The sequence below is a fragment of the Rutilus rutilus genome (genome assembly GCF_951802725.1).
Source record: "Rutilus rutilus genome assembly, chromosome: 20".
Classification (NCBI taxonomy): domain Eukaryota; kingdom Metazoa; phylum Chordata; class Actinopteri; order Cypriniformes; family Leuciscidae; genus Rutilus; species Rutilus rutilus.
In genome coordinates, this window is record NC_140225.1 from 22,548,760 (window position 1) to 22,573,275 (window position 24,516).

The 24,516-nt window shown below is 37.7% G+C and overlaps 1 protein-coding gene across 3 annotated transcripts in view; it reads left to right on the forward strand.

The window, feature by feature from the left end:
• Positions 1–581: 581 nt before the first annotated feature.
• The window catches only part of fam135a (family with sequence similarity 135 member A), a 29,507-nt gene continuing 5,572 nt past the window's right edge, over positions 582–24,516 (forward strand). The window contains exons 1-18 of one of the 3 annotated variants that reach the window (XM_084391396.1): positions 583–887; positions 1,274–1,328; positions 2,632–2,678; positions 3,373–3,499; positions 10,508–10,587; positions 13,099–13,238; positions 13,348–13,418; positions 13,524–13,697; positions 14,524–14,650; positions 15,987–16,140; positions 18,477–18,554; positions 18,941–18,990; positions 19,844–20,002; positions 20,191–20,264; positions 20,362–20,516; positions 21,358–23,149; positions 24,057–24,217; positions 24,302–24,393. In XM_084391396.1, coding sequence (XP_084247522.1) covers positions 3,423–3,499; positions 10,508–10,587; positions 13,099–13,238; positions 13,348–13,418; positions 13,524–13,697; positions 14,524–14,650; positions 15,987–16,140; positions 18,477–18,554; positions 18,941–18,990; positions 19,844–20,002; positions 20,191–20,264; positions 20,362–20,516; positions 21,358–23,149; positions 24,057–24,217; positions 24,302–24,393 — 3,384 coding nt within the window. In that variant the 5' untranslated portion in view covers positions 583–887; positions 1,274–1,328; positions 2,632–2,678; positions 3,373–3,422. Of the gene's footprint in view, positions 888–1,273; positions 1,329–2,631; positions 2,679–3,372; positions 3,500–10,507; positions 10,588–13,098; positions 13,239–13,347; positions 13,419–13,523; positions 13,698–14,523; positions 14,651–15,986; positions 16,141–18,476; positions 18,555–18,940; positions 18,991–19,843; positions 20,003–20,190; positions 20,265–20,361; positions 20,517–21,357; positions 23,150–24,056; positions 24,218–24,301; positions 24,394–24,516 lie in introns of all 3 variants that reach the window. The other 2 variants (XM_084391397.1, XM_084391395.1) reach the window with 2 other exon arrangements.

Sequence of the window (24,516 nt, forward strand, 5' to 3'; positions counted from 1 at the left end):
ACATGAGTGGATGATGTGTGTTTGAGGGAGGTTTATTTGAACACATGAATCACAAACACTATAATTGACATAGCCTAAATGTCCACAGATTAACACGCCACCTACAAACAAGGAACACGCATAATATTACCTTTGAAGAGCCTTTAAATATTAGTGAGTTATATTATTAGATTAATAGACTATATGTGTGTGTATTAGATTGTTTATAACACCCAATGTCTTCAGTCTGGTCCAGTTGAACTTGATATTTAGATATCTCAGCTAAAAAAAAAAAAAAGAACTTAAACCAGCCACAATCGAGATGGTTTGCTAGTCTTAACTGGTTTAAGGTCCCAAAACCACTTTAAAATCAGCCAACGGGAGACCCACCAAGGACGAAAGACCAGCAAGGGACGAATACGTTTTTTTTTATATATATATATAAAATTACTTTATTTCTCATTGGGATTAAGAGCCTGTTTTGAAGTTTTGTTTTGCAAACAAAATAGTATAATATATCATATAATATACTTTATTGGACATATTTTCTAATAAGGAAGCAACGTCTTCAACAAATAATAAGGGCAGGAATCATATATTAACGCCTTTGATAGTGACCGGTGTTGTACCGGCTTGTTGTGAGCGCCTCCCTTAAAACTCACTCTTACAGCAAGTTTAGGCAATATTTACGATCTACGACTCTCACCGCACACCGTACGGAGATGTGATTCATTTTTCATCCAATCCGACCGATCTGGACTTTTAAGTCTTTGCTGTGAGGACGGGACATAACAGAATTTTAATCGACATGCAGAGGAATTAAGCAGCGTAGTGATCGGAGCGTCGAGGCGGGATCGCTCTGAAATCCAGCCCGCGGATTGAGGCCCACATTCCCGAAGCGGATACATGTACGTGGTTTTCAGTTACATAGCAGCCAGATATTTTTTATAAACTATTACTGTTTGTTGTATTTGAGCTTGTAGGTTTGACAACGTGTCCGTTAACTTACGCAAATAGTGTGATGTTTGTGAAAGCTGGTCATTTGACAAGCAAAACAGGCTAACGCTAGAGCTAACTGCCCTGCAGGAATTAAAAACAAAAGCTGTTCAACAAATCATGTTTAAATCTTTAGTATTTGAGAAATTGTTAATCATATTACTGAAAATCAAATGAAATTGATAATGTGTAGTTGAATTATCAAATGCAATCACATGCTTATTTGAACGTTGTATTTTAGAAACATGAAACATTTATTAGTTAGGTTTAAATACGTTTTATATGTGTTTTTATATAGGATTGTGTTGATCAGTTAACATGAAGAGAGAAGATACTGAACCGAGTCAGGACGGGTGAGTCATTTACATAGATAATATTATTTTATCTTTTACACGCACACACACGTAACTTTAACGTTACATACATAGACCCAAATCTCTCAATTTTCAATGTAACATTTTTCTCCATAAGTGTTTGTAGGACTTCTAAGTCTTAAAATAAACCATTAGGTTTTTTAATAAATCAATTCATTGGGAATTTGACAAAGACTTCTGGCTCGTACAGAAACATGACTGAGCTGATAGGCATGTCTCAACATTTAAAATATGTTATCACTAAATAGCTACAGAACTGAATAGGATTTTTACTTCTTATCTTGACTCTTTTGCTCTATAGATGTCTGAGAGAGCGAGAGAGAGAGAGAGAGAAAGAAAGAAAGAGAGAGAGTGGAAGAAAGCAGAAAACACAAGAATATGAACATATGCCAAGAAATAGAGCAATAAGTAATATCGTAACTCAATTTTCACAAGCACAGCTCAAAGGAAGGAAAGTGGCAGTCCTTACACAAATATGGCCTGTTTTCTGTTCGTATCTGCGTACGCAGCGCTGAGACAGTGGGACAGGGCTCTTGTGCTCTTATCACCAGCTTAACACATGTTTGGAAGGAAAATCTTGCTGTGGTTGATCTGATTTGACTTTGTGGTTTGCATGTGATCGGCGACTGCAGTTTGCCTTTCATTTAAGGTAGCTAATCTGTATTAATGAAAGCTAAAGTCCCTGATAATGCCACAAAGGACATGAAATCCTCCAGAGACCCCCACGGGGGAGTCTAGCCAGCAATAGCGGAGTTATTTGCATCGAATCCTCTGAAGTGTGCTGGACTTGTCAGGATCTTGCATCACACCTCAGTACTGTAACTGTGACTTGCAAATAAGGGTGAATCATTCTGAAAGCCTGTGGGGTGTGTGAAAGCATTCTCTGGTAATTCAGAACAAGCACAGGCAGTGCTTAAAGATATTAAGGTGAAGAGCGCTGAGAATACACTGTCTTGTATGTTAATTCATGCATGCTTGCAGACGTGAATGCCTCTGCTATATTTGTGGAGTTTAAATGTCAGGAGGTAGTCAAACTCGTTTCATGAACCTGGGTCAGAGTTGCTTGGTGAAGTGGAAGGGCATTTTGCTTGCATGTGAAAGTGCATGAGGGTTCTCTTTGGAACTTTTTGACTTTTAGTCGACTTCTAGAGTTTTTCAAACTACTTTTAGATTCCGTTCCATTTCGAGTGCAAGTGAGTGATATCAGAAATAAAATTCTGTCATTATTTACTCACCCTAATGTTGATTCAAACCTGTATGCTTTTATTTCTGTGTTTTTCAGCAAAGGGGAAGATTATCAGTGTACTTGCAGTACTGTAAAACTCTGGGGTTAGTACGATTTTTTTGAAAGAAATTAACTTTTATTTCATAAGGAGGACACATTAAATTGATCAGAAGTGACAGATAAGACATAATGTTACAAAAGATTTATATTTTAAATAAATCCTGTTTTTTTTGTTTTTTTTTCTATTTATCAAAGAATCCTGAAAATGTATCACAGTGTCCACAAAAATAAGCGCCACGACTTTTTTCAACATTAATAATAATGAGAAGAATAAGCACCATGTCAGCATATTAGAATGATTTCTGAATGATCGTGTCATTGAAGACTGGAGTAATGATGCTGAAAATTCAGCTTTTCCGTCACAGGAATAAAATAAGTTTTAAAATGGAAATCAAATTCATCCTGTAATAATATTTGACTATATTTCACTGTATTTTTGATTAAATAAATGCAGCCTTGGTGAGCATAAAAATCTTACCAACCCCAAATGTTTTAACAGTAGTGTATATTTTGATCTGCTCCTCACACAAAGCTAGATACTTAATAGGCTATTCTGTTAGTGTGCATACTCTCTTATACTGTCGGATGCACATGTGCATATTTTCTTTAACGTTTTTGCACATTTCTATGTTTTAATGTATTTTCTGGTTAAATTTCAGTGTATAAACTTATTTTCCGGTCCTCCCACTATTGATGACACAACTGATGAATTTGTTTATATGTTTTGTATCTGCACAGTTTTGCTGCAGATCGTTTGAGACAGGCCGTCCTCCAGCCCTGAATCCAGCATGACGGAGGTCCAGGCCACGGTGGAGTTCTCTGTGGAGCTCCACAAGTTCTATAATGTGGATCTCTTCCAAAGAGGGTAAGAACATGTTCCATTAAAGGTCTTATTCTGTAGAAAGTGTCATTCCAGGTTGGGTAGCACACACAGATAAAATATTTTCAAAGATGATCTTGGATGGCAGCCATGACTAAAACAACAAAGAAATAGGAATGGATTACACAGGATACCTTTGGTATGATAATGCTTTATCAGGCACCTGCTCTCCATCAAGATGGATTTTTTACTTTAGAAAGTTTGTCTAGTTTATATAGACAAATGATGAGGAACGACGGCATGTATTTGTATTAAGATGTGATCGTTGGAAGGAAGACAAAACTGAATGATAATCAAAAGTGTGAACAATATGCATCCCTATTGGGTTTCCCAGGTTCCTGTTCTGAAATTCTTGCCGTTTGTCAATTTAAATGTATGTGTATAGTCAATTTTGAGCCTAATTGGGAAACCCTGGTTTGTTCTTGACATTGAATAGAATTAAAAGTATTAAAAATGTAATTGCTGAGCACATTGCTAAAACTTACCACTTGCAGCCTGCCACTATCTCCATTTAGACATTCCATATGAGATCATCTTTACTGATAATAACAACGCGCAATGCTTTCTTACAGTACTAAACAGTCTCTGTTATTCCTGCCGTTGCTTGCTGGCGCGAGTCTCGGCTTCTCTATCTAAATGTGCACCCGCTTTTCTTAGAATTCATAATTTAGGAGTCTCCTCACAATTATTTCTGTTCAGGCACGTCACAAGTGTCTGCTTGTACAGTTGTTTCATGTTGCTGATTGGTTCTCCATTAGTTGGCTTGCGTAGAGGGGCACTACTTTGCTGTTTCAACCAGTTTTTTTCAGTCAGTTACAGTCAAGGCCCAAAAGAGTAAATACTACAGAGTTACTCGGCAGTTGGCTGGTAGCCTGATTAATAACTGCATTATTATACGGTTTAAATTGCAGTGTAAATGTGTTGTGACATTTACCATTGCTCTGCAAACAATTACATTTAATTAGAATCCATGCAATTGGGAGCTTCACTTGATGCGAGTTTGAGTTTCTGCTTGAACAGGCAGATTTCGCTAAGATTGAAAGTGACTTCTATGCGAGCGGTGCTTCATGCATCGCTACACTAGTGACAATGGACCTTTTTAGCCTGCAAATTTCACAGAAATGTCACTAATGTGACCGCACCCTAAAGGGTTAGTTCACCCCAAAAATGAAAATTGTCATAATTTACTCACCCTCCTGTCGTCCCAAACCCATAAGACTTTCGATCATCTTCGAAACACAAATTAAGATATTTGAATGAAATCTGAGAGCTTTCTGTACTCTCCATTGACAGTCCACACAACTACCACTTTGACGCTTCAAAAAGTTCAAGAGGTCCAAAAACAAATCCATATTGAATCAAGCAGTTTAGTCAAATTTATTGCTTTATATAATGAACAGAGTGAATTTAGGCTTGTATTCACATATAAACTTTCATCAACTCACACATCAGTTGTGCTAAACAGGAGCTCAAGCACACTTGTTTGATGTGCGAGAACCAGTGAGGTTCATTCTCGTGTTACGCAGCACGTTTGAGCTTCAGCAAGAACCAATGAGGTTCATTCTCGTGTTACGCAGCACGTTTGAGCTTCAGCAAGAACCAATGAGGTTCATTCTCGTGTTACGCAGCACGTTTGAGCTTCAGCAAGAACCAATGAGGTTGATTCTCGTGTTACGCAGCACGTTTGAGCTTCAGCAAGAACCAATGAGGTTCATTCTCGTGTTACGCAGCACTTTTGAGCTTCAGCAAGAACCAATGAGGTTCATTCTTGTTACGCAGCACGTTTGAGCTTCAGCAAGAACCAATGAGGTTCATTCTCGTGTTACGCAGCACGTTTGAGCTTCAGCAAGAACCAATGAGGCTCATTCTCGTGTTACGCAGCACTTTTGAGCTTTAGCAAGAACCAGTGAGGTTCATTCTTGTGTTACGCAGTAGGGGTGGGCGATATAGCCTCAAAATGATATCACGATATTTCAAGAATATTTGCGATAATGATATTTATGACGATATAGAAAAAAAAGTTGACAAATTTTTTTTTATTACATTTATCTCACCTAAATGTTTGCTCACTCGTGTTTTTACAATTGGGTAATTTTGTTTTTAAGATTTTACACAACACAAGGAAGCTTGATTTCAATCTTTGAATTAAATTGAAAAAAGTAGCAAAAAAAATAAAAAAAATAATAAAGATACAAATAAAGAGAAAAGTTTTTGGGTAGGTCTAACATTAGTATTCAGAAATGCTACAGAAACTGAATAAGGTAATCAAATGTAAAATAACACTGATAGTCCTGAGTCCTGACTAAATTAAATACATAGGATATTAATTCTGATTCCTTACAATGAAAGCTATCTTTTGTTGTTTTGACTAACTTACAACATTAATGACAGACATATGGCTGCTGTCACTTTTAGAGCTAGTGCCCGGATCCATTACTGTTTTCATGATACTGACTGTCACACTGTCACACGCGTTTTATGCTTATTTCAGACATAACCGACTGTTCATGAATATACTAACCATGACCGGCATTTTGATACAATTTTGCGTGTTTTCCCCCCCGTTAAAGCGATATAATCCGCGAAAAATAACTTTTGTTACTCGCGAGCTGTTTGTGAGACGGCTTTACTGTATGTATGCACGCAGAGTAAACAGAGCGCGCGAGAGTACTGAATAGTTTAAAATCGCAAATGTTTAAACTGATAAGACTTAAAAAGAAGTAAAAATGGTCAGCTTTAGTTACGATGCAAGTAACCGTCATGTCCTGACTGCTAAACACGAGTGTTGTATCGACGCTTGACTTGTGCAGCCCATTTTGAGAGCGAGAGAGAGAAGACGCGGCGCCGCTGAACACTCACCCGGTTGGTAAAATTGCGTCTTGGAGAAAGTTTTTAAATTATTGATTTGATCGTCATTGGAGGCTGACTTGCTGCTCTCGCGCTCAGACAGCTGTTGTTTTTGTGCGTGCTAGGGAACGTAATGTGCCATATGTCATTGCCTTGCTATATCAGTGATATCGCGATATGATGCTTTTTTATCATGTAAAAATTTATACCGGTATTATCGTGGACGGTATGATATGGCACAGCCCTATTACGCAGCACGTTTGAGCTTCAGCAAGAACCAATGAGGTTTGTTCCTGCGCTTCAAGCAGGTTCGGTTGAGCTTCTGTTTATGTTCGCTGATCAATGTTAATATGTGAATAAAAAAAAAGCCTAAATTCAATCTGTTCATATTTGTTTCCATTTTTGGGGTGAATTAAGTACTTTCTGTCCCTCCATTAAAAGTCTACTCCATTAAAAGTCTACGAAATAGCTGATTAATCCGAGACATGATTCGCAAACCCCATTAATGAATAATGTAGATCATGGATATAGACAAGCTGAATGCATTTACATATTTAATGTGAGAATTAAAGTTTAATTAGCAGATAATCTCAGAATACAGTTGAGGTTAACTGCAGTTTGCACAAGTTTCGATCTATGTGTCAACAATATTATTGATCTGACTGAGAACTGATCAGAGCTGGACGATGACATTCTTGTTTGCAGAACTGCTTCATAGATGAAATCAACTTTTTTAATAATTGATGATCTTTACAACAGAACTGAATCAACACTGAACTGACTTCAGCTGAACAACAGCTGAAATGCATAATTTTCCTGGGAACACTGTAAAGCTGCTTTGAAACTATTTGTATTGTCTAAAGCACTATATAAATAAAGGTGACTTGACTCAACCTGAAATGACCCAAATTCAGTACAGATCTTTTCTGAACACCCCATACCTAGTATTATCCTAAGTATGTATTTCAATACGTGAGTATTTCAACGCACAAGATCCTAATTTAATGCAATCTCTAGAGCTCATTGTGCTCTATGAAAAGCCATAGTTTTATTTAGAACAGGTAAGGGTTAAGTTACAAGTGCGGCCCACATTTCAAAACCAGTCACTAGATATAACTAGGGGTGCGAGGTATGAGTATGATGATGAGTATGGCAGTTACTGGCATATAAAGTTATTTTTGCTAGATATCCAAAGTAAAAATGTGTTTGTTCTAAAAATATGTTGTAGAATTGATGTTGTAAGCAGTGTCGGGTAACACATTGTAAAGCGAGTTACGTAATCAGATTACTTTTTTCAAATGACTAGTAAAGTAACGGATTACCTTTTAAAATGACAGTTAATTTTTCAAATACCGGTAAGTAACACAAGTTACTTTGTTCTCCAATTTATTAACTGACACCTATCCTGCCCCCATATTAAAAGAAATTTCACTACAGATGAATTTCCTTCAGAGTCTTATTTTTCACTTTTTGTGGGAAAGGGCCTTTTTACATTTGTTAAAAATATTATTATTATTATTATTATTTTATTAAAACACAAACAAGCATGCCCAGCCCAGATGAGAAAAAGTCATGCAAAAGTAACGTAATGCATTACTTTCCATAAAAAGTAATTAAGTAATGCAATTAGTAACTTTTTTTTAGGGAATAACTCAATATTGTAGCCAAATGCATTCTTTTTAAAAGTGACTTCCTCAACACTTGTCGTAACTGCACTCTTTTTATGATGCAGTGTAAACATCTAAAGGGATTCTTTTCAAATGAAAAGGAAGAAACCCTGTGTTATCGGCAGTGCTAATAGGGTTGTTTGGTGTCAGCACAGCAGTTTGCAACCTCAGGCTAACATTCCACATCTGCTGACATTGTCGCCGTGGGTCTAACTAAAAACAGAGAGCCATCGGGTTTGCTCAGCTGTGCGACAGGAAGCTTAACGCAACCCTCATTCTACTCTTCAGCTCCTGTAAGGGGACTAGTTGTTTGTTCCTGTTCCCAGATCTGTGTTCTGGCCAGCCCTTTGTATTCTTACCTCCTATCTCCTCCTGCTTTTGATGTCATGATATTCTCGTCAGGATAATTGCAGCTCTATTTTGGTTGCCTGAGCTTCCTCTTTCATTTCAAATGCATGGGAGGATGGGGCATAGGATATAAACAGAGCTGCGTGGATACAGACATGTGCTGAAGCTTTCTGATCTGGTTTATTAAGTCGAGCTCTGAGTAGAAATGAGGAACTGAGAGGGCATGAGTCTTCTCTTTGACGGTCACAGTTGCTTCTTCTTTTTTAAGAACCACATTTAAAAAAAGCTGACTGATTTAATTGAAAAGAAAAAACAGAAATGATCCATTTTCAAGAGGCTTTGTTGTGTTAATGGTTTTTAAACTGTATTTTTCATGTAGCCTATTATTGTGAAATGTTATTACAATTTCAAATAACTGATTTTGTATTTGAATATATTTTAAAATATAATTCATTTCTGTGATGGCAAAAAAAACTTCAAAAAAAGTTTTCAGTGTCACATGATCCTTCAGAAATCACTCTAATATGCTGATTTGGTCCTTTAGAAACTTTACTTATCAATGTTGAAAACTTTTATGGAAGCCATGATACATTGTTTTCAAGATTCTTCAATGAATAGAAAGTACAAAAAAAAGAGGGTTCGTATTATCATAACCTAGAAAAAATAAATAAATTTGCAATTTCCAGGAAAAATCATGGAAATTTGTTTCACAAATATCTGTATAATAGAATGTATGTTTGATAATTTTGTTTTGAACAAATACTTGCCATTCGGTCACGTGACGTTATGTTCTTTGCACAGTCACAGCTGTGCATGGATTTTTATTCTTATTATACATAGACTTTCATGGAACAGTAGATCATGAATATTTGCCTCGAAAGTCATGGAAATTTATTGGTAAAAATGTGTATGAATGAACCCAAAAAAAAAAAAAATGTTTTTTTCCAAATTTGTTTAAACTTTCTTTATATACCAATACATAATTAAAATGTAAGTACTCTGAAAAAGAGAGTATAAAAATCGAGTGTCTGTAGTCCTCTCAGGGCGCAATAAACACAGCTACTTATTTCCATTCGGAACGAATGAAATGATTGGCTGGGCGACTGTCACTCTCCCTCGCTACCATGGCTACCACCCCTGCTGCTACAGGAGCTGCCCACATGCGCTCGCCCGTTTGACTCAAGGAGGGGAAGAGGCACGGAAGCTAGGAAGAATCACAATAATGGCAGAGAAAGAGCAGTCAAAATTCCCAGTACCTGTATATACAGTCAGCGAAGGCAAACAAGGCAAAAAAATGAAGACAGTTTTCGACAGTATTCGAAAAGGCTATGACCAAAAAGTCTCCGGAGTCAGAGCCAACAGTGCTTTCATCATGGAAGCTCTTACATGCAAAACACCGTATATGTTGTGAATCTTACATGAAATTCACCTTCATCACAGTGTAACTGATGGTAATGGGAAAACGTGTATCAATGCAACCTGTTTTTAGCTTTGCCTTATGTTACTAGCTCGTTACCGAATCAAACTCAATATATTTTAAACTTTACCAGTATCGATATGCTAGCTTGATAGTGAGTACTAACAGCCATGTTAGTTGTTTATATTCATAATGATAAAGTTAGGTAATTTACTACATGTGATTCTGACATGATGTCACTACATGCGCTGACAAACGCGGCGTCCTCCAGCTGAGCGGTCGGCATCGCGTGTTCATGTGTTTTGGGGGCGTGGCTTTGGAAGGAGCCCAGAAGGGAGGGGGTGGGAGTGAATGAAATAAGTAGCTGTGTTTATTGCAGTCCTGAGAGGACTACAGACACTCGATTTTTATACTCTATTTTTCAGAGTACTTACATTTTAATTATGTATTGGTATATAAAGACAGTTTAAACAAATTTGGGAAAAAGTTTTTTTAGAAAAATCCTGCCTACCCTGCCTTTAATGCATCCTTGCTGAATAAAAGTATTATTTTTTTATTTTATTTTTTACCTTTCTTTGCCTGAGCTTTCTGAACTTCTCTGGTTGTGTATAAACTGTGGTATATGGTATAACGTTGTTTCAATCAGTTATTTGATTTTATTTGCTTTTCTCGAATACTTAATGAAAACTGTTTTTTTTTTTCCTGGATTGACAGGTTCTATCAGATCCGAGCTGGCGTGAAGGTGCCGCCACGGATCCCGCAGAGGGTAGAAGCCAGTCTGCTGCATCCCATAGGTAAAAAAAAAAACCTTATACACCTCAAATAAACGTGAATCATTCAGTGCAGTCGATGGTGGTATGGTTGATGGTAGATAATCATAAGTGAGATGCCACATTTTATTTTTCAACAAATGGAAGTCTGTGTTTAACCTTCATAAAATGTTCACTAAATTTTAAATGACTATTTAAAGAACATTTAATTGGGCTTAGAACTATGATGCTAGCTGTTTTATAATGTAATTTAAGTTGTATTGAATGTTTCTGGATTGATGATCACTGAGACCTCATCCTGTTTTGCCAGTAGAACAGACTGTATTTCGTAACTTGTTAAACATATCTTATCAGTTAGATATATTTTAGATATTTGTTTCATTTGAATCTTGCGACTTATAAAGCAATATGTTTAAATTACATATGAAACCTAGAGTAGGAAACAGCAAACGAAAATTATATTGAATTTAAATGATAATTTTGCCCCAAACGTTACACATATGGAGGGAAAATGTAAATTTAAATATGAAAATACATTGCCATTTTACATATTGCATTGCCATTTTGCATATTAAATAATCAATAATTAAAATTAAAATTTGCTACCGAAATGCTTCAGTATATACCTCCAGGGATTTCTTCAGGCGGTATTTTGCATAGGAATGCAGCTTATCTTCATTTATAAGGGTTAAATGTCTAACCTTCCCTTTCTAACATAGTTCTTAAAGCTGTAGCCTTCGGCTCTCTTAAAGGGGTCATGAACTGAGAAATCAAATTTTCCCTGAGCTTTTGACATATAAGAGGTCATCATACTATAAAAATATCCTGCAAGTTTCAGAACTGAAAACTTCCTTTATTAGTCCAAAAACAGCTTTTATTGAAACTGAGCCCAGAGAACGACTCACTGGAATGTGCTTATAGGTGAAAAGACCGCCTCTGCAGGAAAAAAAAAAACTCCTACTTCATCATTGCAACTTTGGCCCTTGCTTACTGGCATGTTAAAGAGATGACGAGGAGAGAAGAGCGATACAGGATCACTGGACTAAAAATAACATTAACTTCCAAAGGATATTAATGCTAGGAATGTGGTTATTCATTTTCAACATTATGAATGTCTCAGTTGAGCATTATTTAATTGTATTTGGTACATCAAACTCTGAATTCTTTGGTAAATCAGTCGCAATTTCGGCACAGGCTTTGCAAACAGACTTTTACGATATGGACAGTCATACAGTAATGTGACAACATGTAAGTGTTAATTCTAATGCCTGATCGTGATCAGTGATTTCTGATAGGTACAGTCAGATGTTCTTTGTCTATGTGTCAGTAAATCAAACCAGTGACTAAACGGTCAACTTCACATTGTTTCTCTTAGTAGGATTAAAATAATCTGTTATTTAAACTGTCATTAAATTATACATAGAAAGCGATCAAAGAACGCTTCCTTTACAATCGCTGGAGCTGTCAATCAAACATCTCGAGTTTATCAGGGACTGAGTTCTGGACTCTCGCCAAAACTCCCATTTTAACAAAGTCCGTTTTATCATTAGTCTTTGGTTACATAATCAATTAATCTCTTATTTACAGTGTGTTAGTTATTAGATTAGATTAGATTAGATTAGATTCAATTTATTGTCATTACACAAGTACAGGTACAAGGCAACGAAATGCAATTTGATGTTCTTTCAGTTATGATGAAAGAATTGGTTATCGTGCAGAAATCGAGTTGTAATGATGAGATAACTGCATTCATGCACTCAACATGTCTGTGATCGGCTACAATGCTCATCACTGCAACCTTTCATGCCACAATCTAAATATAATGCTATAATCAACACTTTTCATGATTAGTTAACCTTGAGAGCTGTAATAGTAAAAACGTGCTAACGTTTTTGAGAGAGTTCCACATGTAATACTTATTTCATATGCAAAGATGTTAGCCAATCACAGCAGTGGGTGTTTACACTGAAGTCTCACAGCAGACACGCCCCTTCAAACAGCGTTCAAATCAGAGGCTAAAATCTGGGTAGGAAAAATGCCTAAATTGATTTCTAAATTATGACCATTTTTTAATGTAAAAATCTTACTAACATAAGTGCACCCCAATATGATAAAATAATGCAGTTCATGAAAACATTTTTTTTTTACTCCATCCACATCCTCACCTCATAGAAGTATCAGGGCAGTATGTATGATTTTCGAAGTTTATTTTATGAATTTTTTTAGCTTTGTGTCTGAAAAGCATGTGTACTGTAGGTTGACATCGATAGTGTTTGCGCTTCTTGCAACGAACGGTTAATGAATTTTGATGTTGCCACCATTGATGTCAAACTTTTATTGGTTCACTTTGTCACGGCATATTTGCTTGTACACAAAGCAGAAAGCAAGAGTTTCAGACGACAGAACTGTAAAAAATACCAGCGTATTTCTGTTAAGTCAATGGATTGTTTGGTATGTTTTTTATAGGTTCAATTCCGAAGAGTAGCACATCTATCTGAACTTTGTAAAGCCCTTCTAATGTGCGTTTTCTCTCAGGTTCAGATCTGGCTTTCCCTGCAACAGTTCAAGATGATGTGGGCTGCAGCAAAACCTTTCAGATCCTTTACAAAAATGAGGAGATTGTAGTCAACGACGTCCTCGTATTTAAAGTGATGATGCTGCTAGATGCAAAGAAGGTGAGCGACTCTAATGACTCAAACAACAGTCACACTATGAGTTCTGTGATATAATCTACCTCTGTATGCATCACTAGTGATGATGGTCATGGTGTATTTTCCCCTGCAGGTGGAAGAGTCCTTAAATGAAATGGACTTTCAGCTGTCTTTGGACCTGTTTTTCACCGATGGCGACTACTCGTATGTAGACGAATAACTGAAAGCTATTTTCATATTTTACTGTTGCCTGTATTTAGGGTTAGACATTTGTTTCACATATAAACGTGTTTGTTTTTGTCTGTTTAGGCCCGAGGACCCTAGTTCTCTCCAGAGCATCAGCAGTCGAACGCTGCGTTTGCACTTTAGCCTCCATAGAGGCATCCACCAGCACGTCAATGTCATGTTTGACTACTTCCACCTGTCTGTCATCTCTGCCACTATCCACGCATCACTGGTGGCCCTGCATCAACCTCTAATCAGGTCAGCAATATACACAGAGAACTGGACCTACAGATCACAGTAGTCATTATGAATATGTCACAAGTGAAGACAGAAGGTTGTGAGCTTTAAAGACCTACTGTGCTTTCCAGGGCAAACCGAACAATGCAAAATTATATATATTATATATAGATATAATTTTTTTTTATTTTTTTAATAATGTTTATTCAGCAAGGACTAATTAAATTGATCAAAACTGACAGTAAAGACGTAGATAAAAAATGTCTATGTAAAATTACTTTATATTCATCAAAGAATCCTGGAAAAAATTGTATCAGTTTTGACAAAAATATTAAGCAGCACAGCTGTTTTTGACGTTGATAATTATAAGAAATATTTTTTTGAGCACCAAATCAGCATATTAGAAAGATGATCCTTCAGAAATCAGACACTGAAGACTTTAGTAATGATGCTGTAAATTTAGCTTTATGTCACAGGAATAAATTACATTATAGTGAAATGGAAAACAAACAAAAAAATGTTGAATAAAATATTTTCATTTGTAATAATATTTCACAATATTACTGTTTTTGGTGTGTTTTTGATCAAATAAATACAGCCTTGGTGAGCAGAAGAGACTTCTTTTTAAAAAAAACATTAAAACATCTTACCGACCCCACACTTTTGAACTTGAATGGATTTGTCAAAAGTATTTTTCATTTAGGCTATTTAAACAAAACATCTTTTCATTGACAAAACATACTTTCAAAAGTTGCACGGTTTGAATATTGTGTATTGACTATCATAAATAAAAGTATAATTTTGAAATCAGTAGAAATGTGTGTGCTGAATTTGATTGTCCCCTCAGTTTCCCACGACCTGTTAAAAGCACCTGGCTGAATCGTAACGCTCCGGCACAGAGCAAAGACTCTCTCATCCCACCACTGGAATCTGTGGTGTTCGGCACCACCTACGTCAAGCAGCTGTCACCAGATGTAAGACACACACACACACACACACACACACACACGCACACAAATATCACCTGAATCAACCTTTTATTTTAGCCAAATGAGTGCAGTGTCTTTCGTTTTAATTCAATTAGTCACATCTGTAGTTCGGTTCGTTTGGTCCGGGCCAAAGGGCAAAAAATTATACATTAGGGGCTTTCGCACTGGAGGAACCTTTTCATAGTTCCTAGAACTATTGGCGGAAGTACCCGGATGTCGGCGTGTTCGCACCGCAGGAACTAGGACCGATTTTAGTTCTAAGAACTCTTTTGGAGGAACTAATTTAGCTCTACTTCAGAGTAGGGTCTAAACCAGCACTATAGGAACTATCTGTGACGTTTGTGTTCGCGGATTGGCCAAACGCACACGAAACACCAGCACCCAGCATTAAAAAAACTAAACTAACAGAAACTAAGTCTACGAACATGGAAAACAGTGATAGATGGGCCTCTTAACCTTTAAGCTAAGGAGAAAATCCAACGCAACTTTGAGGGGACCAAGCGAAACATGATTATGTATTTCTGCTCAGCTAGCAACACTGGATATCAACCACACGGCATACGCTTATAACTTTTCATATACTGTCTACTTTTAAATATAATAGTTCGATCTAAAAACGTATTAGACAGGACTGTTGGTCAGATCGTAACCTAATGAACACGGAGAATGCGAGCACTGTTTGTTTGCTCAGACTCTGGCGTTCTCAAAATAAAGCTTATGTCACTTCAGAGTTCCTACTGGTGGTGCGAATGCATTGGGAAAAGGTTCCAATGGGAACCAGCCTGGTGGTTAGTTCCGGTGCGAAAGCCCCTATTGTAGCATTTTTCAGCCGTTTTGGTTCCTTTTCACACCACACCGAACCAAACGAACTCTAGTGCAATTCAACCGAACTAAATGAGACGGGTGTGAAAGCACCCAAAAACACTTTGCTGACGTTGCATTTAGAAAGCAAAGAACAGACGCAGTGATTTTCTCATGATATCAGTGAGAGCTTCAAGGCTGTCCATAAATAGACATCATTATGTAACTAAAAGGCTTGAGTTGTTGCTGTGCAGTTAATGAGATGATGTGATTTTTACATTACAACAAATCTCTTGAGACCCTAGTCACATTAAGCTGCCATTAAGGTGCCTGTCAGACCATAGTGAGCTCAAGAGTTCACTAAAACTTTATTCCTTCATTGAATAGAAAACCCATCTCCCAATGTAATAGATTGAATCTCTAAGGGGAGCTGGCTTTGAGCACAGTGCAAAAACTCTTAATGCTTCTTCTTTTCATACAACGTTCAGTGATGCATAAAGCTCTCTTTTATGATTCGCAGGGCAAAACCTTCCTGGTATCGGATCAGTGCCTACAGCATGCCTTCAGCCTGCACCAGAACATGTGTGCCAGCTTGCTGCAGGCGTATCAGGGCCTGTTCTGTTATTTAACCTCCCTGACCAAGAATCTGCCCGCATCCCAGCGATTGGAGCTTGGTATGTAGTCCCATCAGAACTGAAAGAATGAAATTCTGGTTTCCAACCTGAGTTGGAAGACTGAAATGATATATTTTACAACATTTTTACACTGCTCTTCAATCATTGACCCTGTTTAAGGCATTTTGGTAACTAATTGACATGTTTTGCTTAAATATTTCAGAATGGTGTTATTTTAACCAAGCTTTCATTACTAAACACAGTTTAACCGCTGAGCTTCAGTATGTGTATGTGCGTGAGCAATATACACTACCGTCCAAAAGTGTATTCACTTTATTCAGCTAGGATGCATTAAATTGATCAAAAGTGACAGTAAAGACTTTTTACCTTGTTACAAAAAATAATATTTTGAATAAATGCTGTTTTATTTGAACTTTCTGTTAAAGACTCTTTCATGGTTTACACAAAAATATTAAGCAGCACTGTTACATGTGGAACTGTTTTCAACCATAATAATAATAATAAGTAATTTTTCTTGAGCAGCAAATCAGCATATTTAGAATGATTTCTGAATGATCATGTGACACTTCAGTAATGATGCTGAAAATTCAGCTTTGGTATCACAGGATGGAAGCTTGTTTCCGCAACTAATTTTGACTCTTATTTTTATTTATTTTCAGAATTGCGTTATATAAACTCACAATTGCGAGTTATACATTCAGAATTGCTGAGAAAAAATAAGTCAGTCTTGGACATTATAACTCACAATTGCAAGTTTATATCTCACAATTCTGAAAAAAGAAGTCAGAATTGTGAGATGTAAACTTGAAAAAAAAAAAGTGCAATTATCTTTTAATTGTTATATTCCATGGTGGAAATAAGCTTCTATAATCACAGGAATAAATTACATTTTTAAAAATGTATTAATATAGAAAAGTTATTACAACTTTTTAATAATATTTCTCAGTATTATTGTTTTTACTTTATTTTTGATCAATAAATGCAGCCTTGGTGAGCATTGAAAAATATTAATGACCTGAACTTTGGAACAGAACACCAGAAGAAAATTTTCTGGTAAATTTGTACATTATTTGAATGAAGTTGAAAAAAAAAAAATCTAGCGGCATATATCATTTTCTCCACGGAACCCTTGGAAGTACCTTCAGAGAAGCTTGTTGACCCCGGGACTAATTTTCCTCAGGAGTTATTGATTCATAGCCTGGTAATACCAAACTCTGCTACTTCGCTTTGCTTCGTAGACAGAGTCTGGAATGGCATAATAGAGAAGTGTTTTCTCTCTTGCGGGGGGCGCTTGTCTGAAGTTTAAAATCATTGGTTAACCGTAAGCCAATCACATAACGTTTGGTTATGGCGTGTGTTATGCGCATGCTCAGCCGCATCTAACTTCCACTGTAAACACATGTATGATGCGAAAACAAAACCATCGCGCGAAATACCGGAGTGAACATGGCTGTGCGCGACTTTTGCAGATTATGTGAAGTAAAAATCAACGCATCCACGGTACAATCAGCGTCTACGTCACGGCTCTCAGCCCGCCCTCTGTTCGTTGATTGGCCCGGCTGTTTTCAGGCCGGAGGCAAACGGAAAGCTATTACGCTGTCTCAGACTGACTACAGAAGCGAAATGAAATTGAGCGGAAGTAAGAAGTCTGACGTAGTCAGGCTAATTGATTCATTGCTCCATAATATTTGTATATTGTGATGTATTCAATTTTGTTTAATTATGTGTGATTATTTATTATATTTCAACTTTTATATGCTACAGTTTAATTTTGTTTAATTATATGTGATTATATTTAAACTTTTATATGCTTAAGTTTTTTTAACACATCTTTTTTGCTTATTGTCTACCCCTACTGTCTATATATATTTTCTGTTTTTGTTTTTTATGCATTGTATTATTTTCCTTCACATATTAATTTTTATTTTAAATCTCATCAGAGCCCATCACGGAATACTCACTCACTTATTCTAATGCATCCACTCACTTCTTAGAGACTAAGGAAGAGCTGCTGTTCTGGACATTTACCTTTTAATGTCTTATTTACCAGCATATTGTTAGAGTGTTTCTAATAAGCCTTTGTCCCTCAATTGTGACTCTGCCCTCTTTCTTCTGTATGTATCAGCAAGCAGATCCTTTTATCTCCCGTTTTTGTTTTTGTCTTTAATACAAATTCCTTCAGAACTTTCACTTTAAACTCTCTCTCACTCACTTACTCACTAACTCAAAGCTAAACTACTCACCCTTGGATGCTCCTGACTTGAATGTGTCTAGTGACTGAACTTGCATGTATTTAAGGGTTCATTTTAAGCTCAAACAGCAAAAGGGGTGAGTGAAAGTTTTAAACGTGCCTATATGTGCAATCCCACCACTAGCCAAGCCCAGCATGCAGGTCCTTTATGAACGAGTTCTCAGAAGACCTTATCCTCGAGACCAAAGGCACGTCTACATAGGTATGTCCCTCCAAAACCGAACCTCAGCTCCACATGCCTCTTGCCTTTCATTTGTGTCTTTTTTTAGCTCTATTTCTTTCTTCTGTTCCCCCTAACTTGGACATTTGTCAATGACGAGTGTCCTTCAGTGAGGGAGTTCTTAGCTCAGCTTAGTTCGTTTTTTCCTTTAGCAGTATCTCAGATCTCAGGCTGACTTTGGATCAGTCTAAATACTTGAACTGGTATTCTCTGTCCTCTGACTCCTACTTCCTGTGCTGTTGTTCCTCTAGCTCCCTCTCATGTGCTGTCAATCACAGGCTCTTCAGACAGACCCTTGTCTCTCATTCACTCCATACTGCTGTTGTAGGAACGACATTTTCACTCGGCTGTCTTCTTTTTTTTTTTAGAAAAACTTGATGTGGAGGTCCGACTTAATGAGCTTTGTGAACAAGTCAAGGTATGTCATGATTATCAAGTATATATACATTATTTACATGCGAAGAAACACAGAGTTGTCAAATACCTAGGCCTCCTAGTGGGCCCCGGACCCCCTGGTTACCACTGTTTTAAGTAATTTAATTACATATCATGAACTTATTGTGAATAATAATGTATTTTGGTTTGCATCCATCAATTTTCAAGTATAGATAATTCACTGGATTATGCAAAAATAGGCATTACAACTTTTCTTGTATAAATAGTTTTTGTTGAATTGCCAGCTAAAATAAATACGTTGTGAGATATACCATTACTGTAATATAAAATTACTCGTACCTAGGGATGCACAATATATCAGATGATATATGATCGTTTTTAATGTTATCGTTATCGGCCCGATAAGATAATGTGGCCGATATATTAATAAATAATAAATAATTTCCTTCAGCTGAGACACTTCAGATGTGCACTGTTCACCATGATGGTTTTGAATTGCTTGAAATATGTTTGGAATCCCTTCAAAAAAGGAAAATATAGGTAAGTACTGTGAAGCGCAAGTCATATAGGCTGCATAAAATTATGTGAACATTATAATTGTGTGCTTGGGACATGACTTTTAATGGTGAGACTTTTGTTTTTGTAATCAGGCTCTCAAAAATTATATAAAAATTTGGATTTAGATTTATTGGCCAATATATCAGTTATCGTCTTTCAAATATAAATAATTATCGTATCGGCCAAAATTTTCATATCGGTGCATCCCTACTTGTATCATATTTTAAGGTCAATCATACATCCCTTTAGCTTGACTGGTGCCTCATGATGGTTTTCTGCACTCCTTTTTTTATATATTTGTGTATGGATTCTTGCAGCAGCGGGCAGAGAGCCCAGATGAGTTGGCTGAACTGGTGAACATGAATTTGGCACAGCTGTGCTCTCTTCTTATGGCATTGTGGGGGAATTTTCTGGAAGTGGTGTCACTAAATGAGCGCGTCTCAGCGCTGTTGGCCCAGGAGCACCACACACTACGGGTAAGCTCTGAGATTACTTCTACCATATGCATATTATATTTGCATACTTGCATATTTATGCATCGCATTTGCATAATATTCTGACACATTTTATGACACAAAGATGCATGAAATTGTTGTTGCATTGTAAGAAGTGTCTGTGCAGAGTATATTTTTGGCTCTACTTATCTTGTATTTATAATTTTTAGGTGCAAAGATTTGCAGAAGCTTTCTTTTGTCTTGAACACCCAAGACAGAGTGCGCTGGCCTACCAGGAACTGCAGTATGTCTTAAAATATCATTACTGTAATGTAGTTATTTAGCATGAAGAGTACATGTCAGTTCTCATGATAATTCAAATGAACTTCTTTATTCAACAGTGCTCACAGTCACCAACAGATGACCACAGCTATTAAGAACTCTTCCTACTTCCTGTCCTTACCCCCTCTTCCTGTTGAATGTGCTGATCTGGATGGGGATGTGAACTCACTACCAATCATCTTTGAGGACAGATATTTGGAATCCATTACTGAAGGTATGTTTAATGGCACTCCTTGATTGATTACATGATAATCTTCAATTATTATTTTAGCCATCAGCTCGTAAGAAAAAAACACAATGCACAAAAATGATTTTGCTTTTAAAGGGAAAAAGCACATTTTGAAATTAATGTTGGAGTTTTGTGGCTTTTAATTTAAAAATGTCTTCTGGGAAAATGTATTGAAATTATTAATGACTCATCTTGCACTTCTTTACAATAAAATGCTTTCTACAGTGAGAAAGGTGCTTCACCTAAGTTATTAATACCACATGTGTCTTACAAGTTACAACCATTGATAAACCGTTTTGAAGTGCCTCAATTATGCAAGCTTTCAAGTATACTTTTGCTAGACTAAACAAACAAAAGCAGGGGTATCTGTCATGCTTCTGCAAGGCCACCTTCCTGCATAGTTTAGCTTCAAACTACCTGGCTAGATGTTTCTAGTAATCCTGAAGACCTTGGTTAGCTGTGTTTAATTGAGGTTGTAGCTAAATTCTGCAGGACCTTGTCCCTCCATGAGCAGGAATAGACCCCTGAACTAAAGAGTATAAACGAAGGGTAAAAAGGAAGAGACCTTTATTTCAAATCCATTTTATGTTAGTTCATGATTTCTTTAGAATACACTGGGTGTGGCATAGTGGTTAAAGATATATTTGGTAATGAAAAGCTTAAAAGTTTCAGAACCTTCATGGGGCATTTCAGGAATTATCAGCATTATGTCCTTAATCTCAAATTGCACCAGTGGAACAGTCCCTGTATTATATGTACTGTAGTCATTTTGGATTAATATGTCTGCCAAAGTGTACTTGCTTACTATATTGTTATTACTCTGAAGATCGTGATGGTCCATGGCTTGGTCTCCACAACACCAGAAGTGGCTCTATGTCCACTAAAGCAGAAAGGTCCAACTCAAAAGACTGCATTGCTAGTGGATTGGGAGCCCTTAGTCCATGCCCAGATAAGCAGCAAGCTGCCCTCGCCACCGCTTGGCCTGAACAAAATGAGCCTCCCCTCAAATCCAAAGCCAAATCCATCAAGCTGAAGAAGAATGCCAAGACTGAAAATTCAAAGAAGCTGATCAGGCAGACCTCGAAAGACTCTGTGGTCCTCACAGGCTACAAGAACTTGAAGGTTCCTCGTGGGGAACCGACCACCAAGTCCAAAGAAGTTGATGCTCAGTGCAATCCGAAAGACGATCTAGATGATATAGGCAAATGCATCCTCCAAAATGAAACTGCAACCACGCATTGTGCTAAAGACTGCACCACAAGCGACATTCAAGGTAACGTCAGTGTCCAGAGCGACAGCTTTTCCAATCTTTCGAGTTTGCAAATACAGGCTAGGCCCCAGGCAGGCACTGGAGCAGAAGCCGCACAGAGTGCAGCTGCCAGAGTTGATTTGACACATCCACCTGCTGGGCTCAGACATATTGATGTTAAACCAAGCGACAAGGACCCCTACCAGGGCGATAAGGTCACCATTCTCTTACCGCACCACTCAGATCCAACCGCCAGGAGGGATGTTCCAGAGATCACACAGACCGATTTCTCTGAGTTCAAGAGTCGAGTTGGGGATGGTGCCACGTTCGTCGGAGCTTGTGGAGCTGCACTGAGGAGTGATTGTGTTCCTCAAGCCTCCTCCAGGCTCTCAGACTCCGGAATCGAGAGTGAGCCCAGCTCTGTGACACAGCTAGCACCGTTTTCCCCTTCTCCTTTTGCTGCTTCTGGCCTCGAGACACCTACAGAGCTTATTCCACAGAGCACCCAGCAGAGACCACCTCCGCTCAGCCCTGCCTCCAGAGGAACCACCGCGTTGGAGGGCCTCAATCCAGAGAGCACCAGCGGCATCAGTGGAGTCCAGTCTTCCCTTACCTCCATTAACTCCCTCCCCTCAGATGATGAGGTGGAGACAGAGGACACTAGCAGGAAGTCCAGCATCCTGGTGCAGGAACAGAGTCTCGTCTTTTCAGGAGAATCTCACAGCCTCCTGCAATCGAGCTCTAGAGTTTTGGCTCAACAAAAACCCTCCATCAGTCATGGAGATGGGCCTGTGTCTCACGATGAGCACTCTGCTCTCCAGTCCTGCTGTGAAACTTCTGCTCCTGACAGGCCGACGGGATCCACCGAGACAGAATTTCCAAGTGGTGTAGGTCTGGGGCCAGAAGCATGTAGTGAGCCTCAGACGGCTGTCCAGTCCAGTACATCAGTCACTAGCAGCACGGACCTGGTGAAGAAAGGCTTTGTGGAGAACTACTTCGGCTCTCGCTCTAGTACTGATATATCTGAGATCAGCCCATTGGAGACTGCAGCTGTGACGCTGGGTATTCAGACTTGCCCCAATGCTAATGATGAAGAGGAGGAGGAGGAGCAGGAAAGTGAAATGATTGAGAACGGTTACTATGAGGAGACAGACGGGCTGGTTTATGTTAATGGACTCCCAGGGGAGGAAGGGAGGTGTGAGGATGGGGGAGCAGAGGGAAAAACCCTTTTTTATGATCACCTGGGTTTGGAACAGCTCCAGGAAACATACATTCCCTCAGCCGGCCTGCAGACACGGCCTCCTGGACCAGCTCCAACCAGCAACGACATGTGCTGGTACAAGAGTGCCCCTACTGCTCAGATGACAGCGTGAGTTTTCTTTTTTCCCTTCCACTTTATTTTTGCAGTTTGCCATGCACAAGGAACAAAAGAAAAAACGGATTGCCATGTTTACTTTCTTTAAACATGATTCTCTTTTTTTATGCATGATTCATCAGTGTTCAAAAATGTGTGGCTGATTTAAAAAAAGAAAAGAAAATCTTATTCTTAGTTTTCCATTTTAATATATTTTAAAATGTAATGTATTCCCGTGATGACTGAATTCCCAGTCTTTACTGACACATGGTCCTTCAGAAATCATTCTAATATGCTGATTTAGTGGTCAAGAAGCATTTCTTATTAATGTTGAAAACGGTTGTAATTGAATTTTTTTGTGTGAAAACAGTTTCTTTCTTTTTTTTTCTTTTTTTTTTACTCAGCATAAAAAAAAGAAAAGAAAACCCTTTGTAACATTATAAATGTCTTTACTGCCTTTTGATTAATTTAATGCATCCTTGCTGAATAAATGTATTCATGTAATTTTTGAACCCCAGTGTAGAAAAAGATCTTTGTCTTAATAATCTTTCATCAAAATTCAATGACTTGATCCGCCTCTAAAACTTTTTTTTTCCTGACAGATGTAATCTAGGTCACACTAGGTGTATTGTATTAATATTAATGTTGACCAGTAGCCATATAGCTATTTTTGACATTGTTTTAGGCTTCTCTTATTTTAATATATTAATATAAAATTAATATAAATTACAACAGTAATGGCAAATTGAAGAAATCAACTGCTGTTTCACATTAAGTTTGGATTCTGGTAATCCAAGATATTTTTTGGAAGTACATTAAAAGCAGAAGCATTAAAAGCAAGGAGTTCCTGTTTTTTTATGCATAATACATAGAAACTGTGGGTTGCAGATGCATGAGCTAATACCTGTGTGTGAATCTTTAGGTTTGTCCAAGCAAAAGAGGAGTTGAAGCAACTAAAGTTGCCAGGGTTCCTGTACAGTGATGTGGCAGATCTGGCGTCCACTGTGCCATATTTCAGCATGGATGAAGATGAAAACTGTGATGAGGGCATACACCTCATAGTGTGTGTACATGGCCTGGATGGTAAGCAGTCACACTCTTCTGTTTCTTTCAATTGGATAAGTCCACATTAACACATTCACATTGATTTAAAAACCTTTTCTTTAGGTAACAGTGCAGATCTGCGTCTAGTGAAGACTTACCTGGAGCTTGGTTTACCTGGTGCTCGTATAGATTTCCTAATGTCAGAGCGCAATCAGGTAAAACGTCCCATGAACGCACTGGGTTTGATGGGCAGTTTAGAGAATTAATAAAGTTCATAAAGATGTACTTTTAATACGTACTTTTTAAAAGTATATAGTATATGTAAAATCACTGGATGC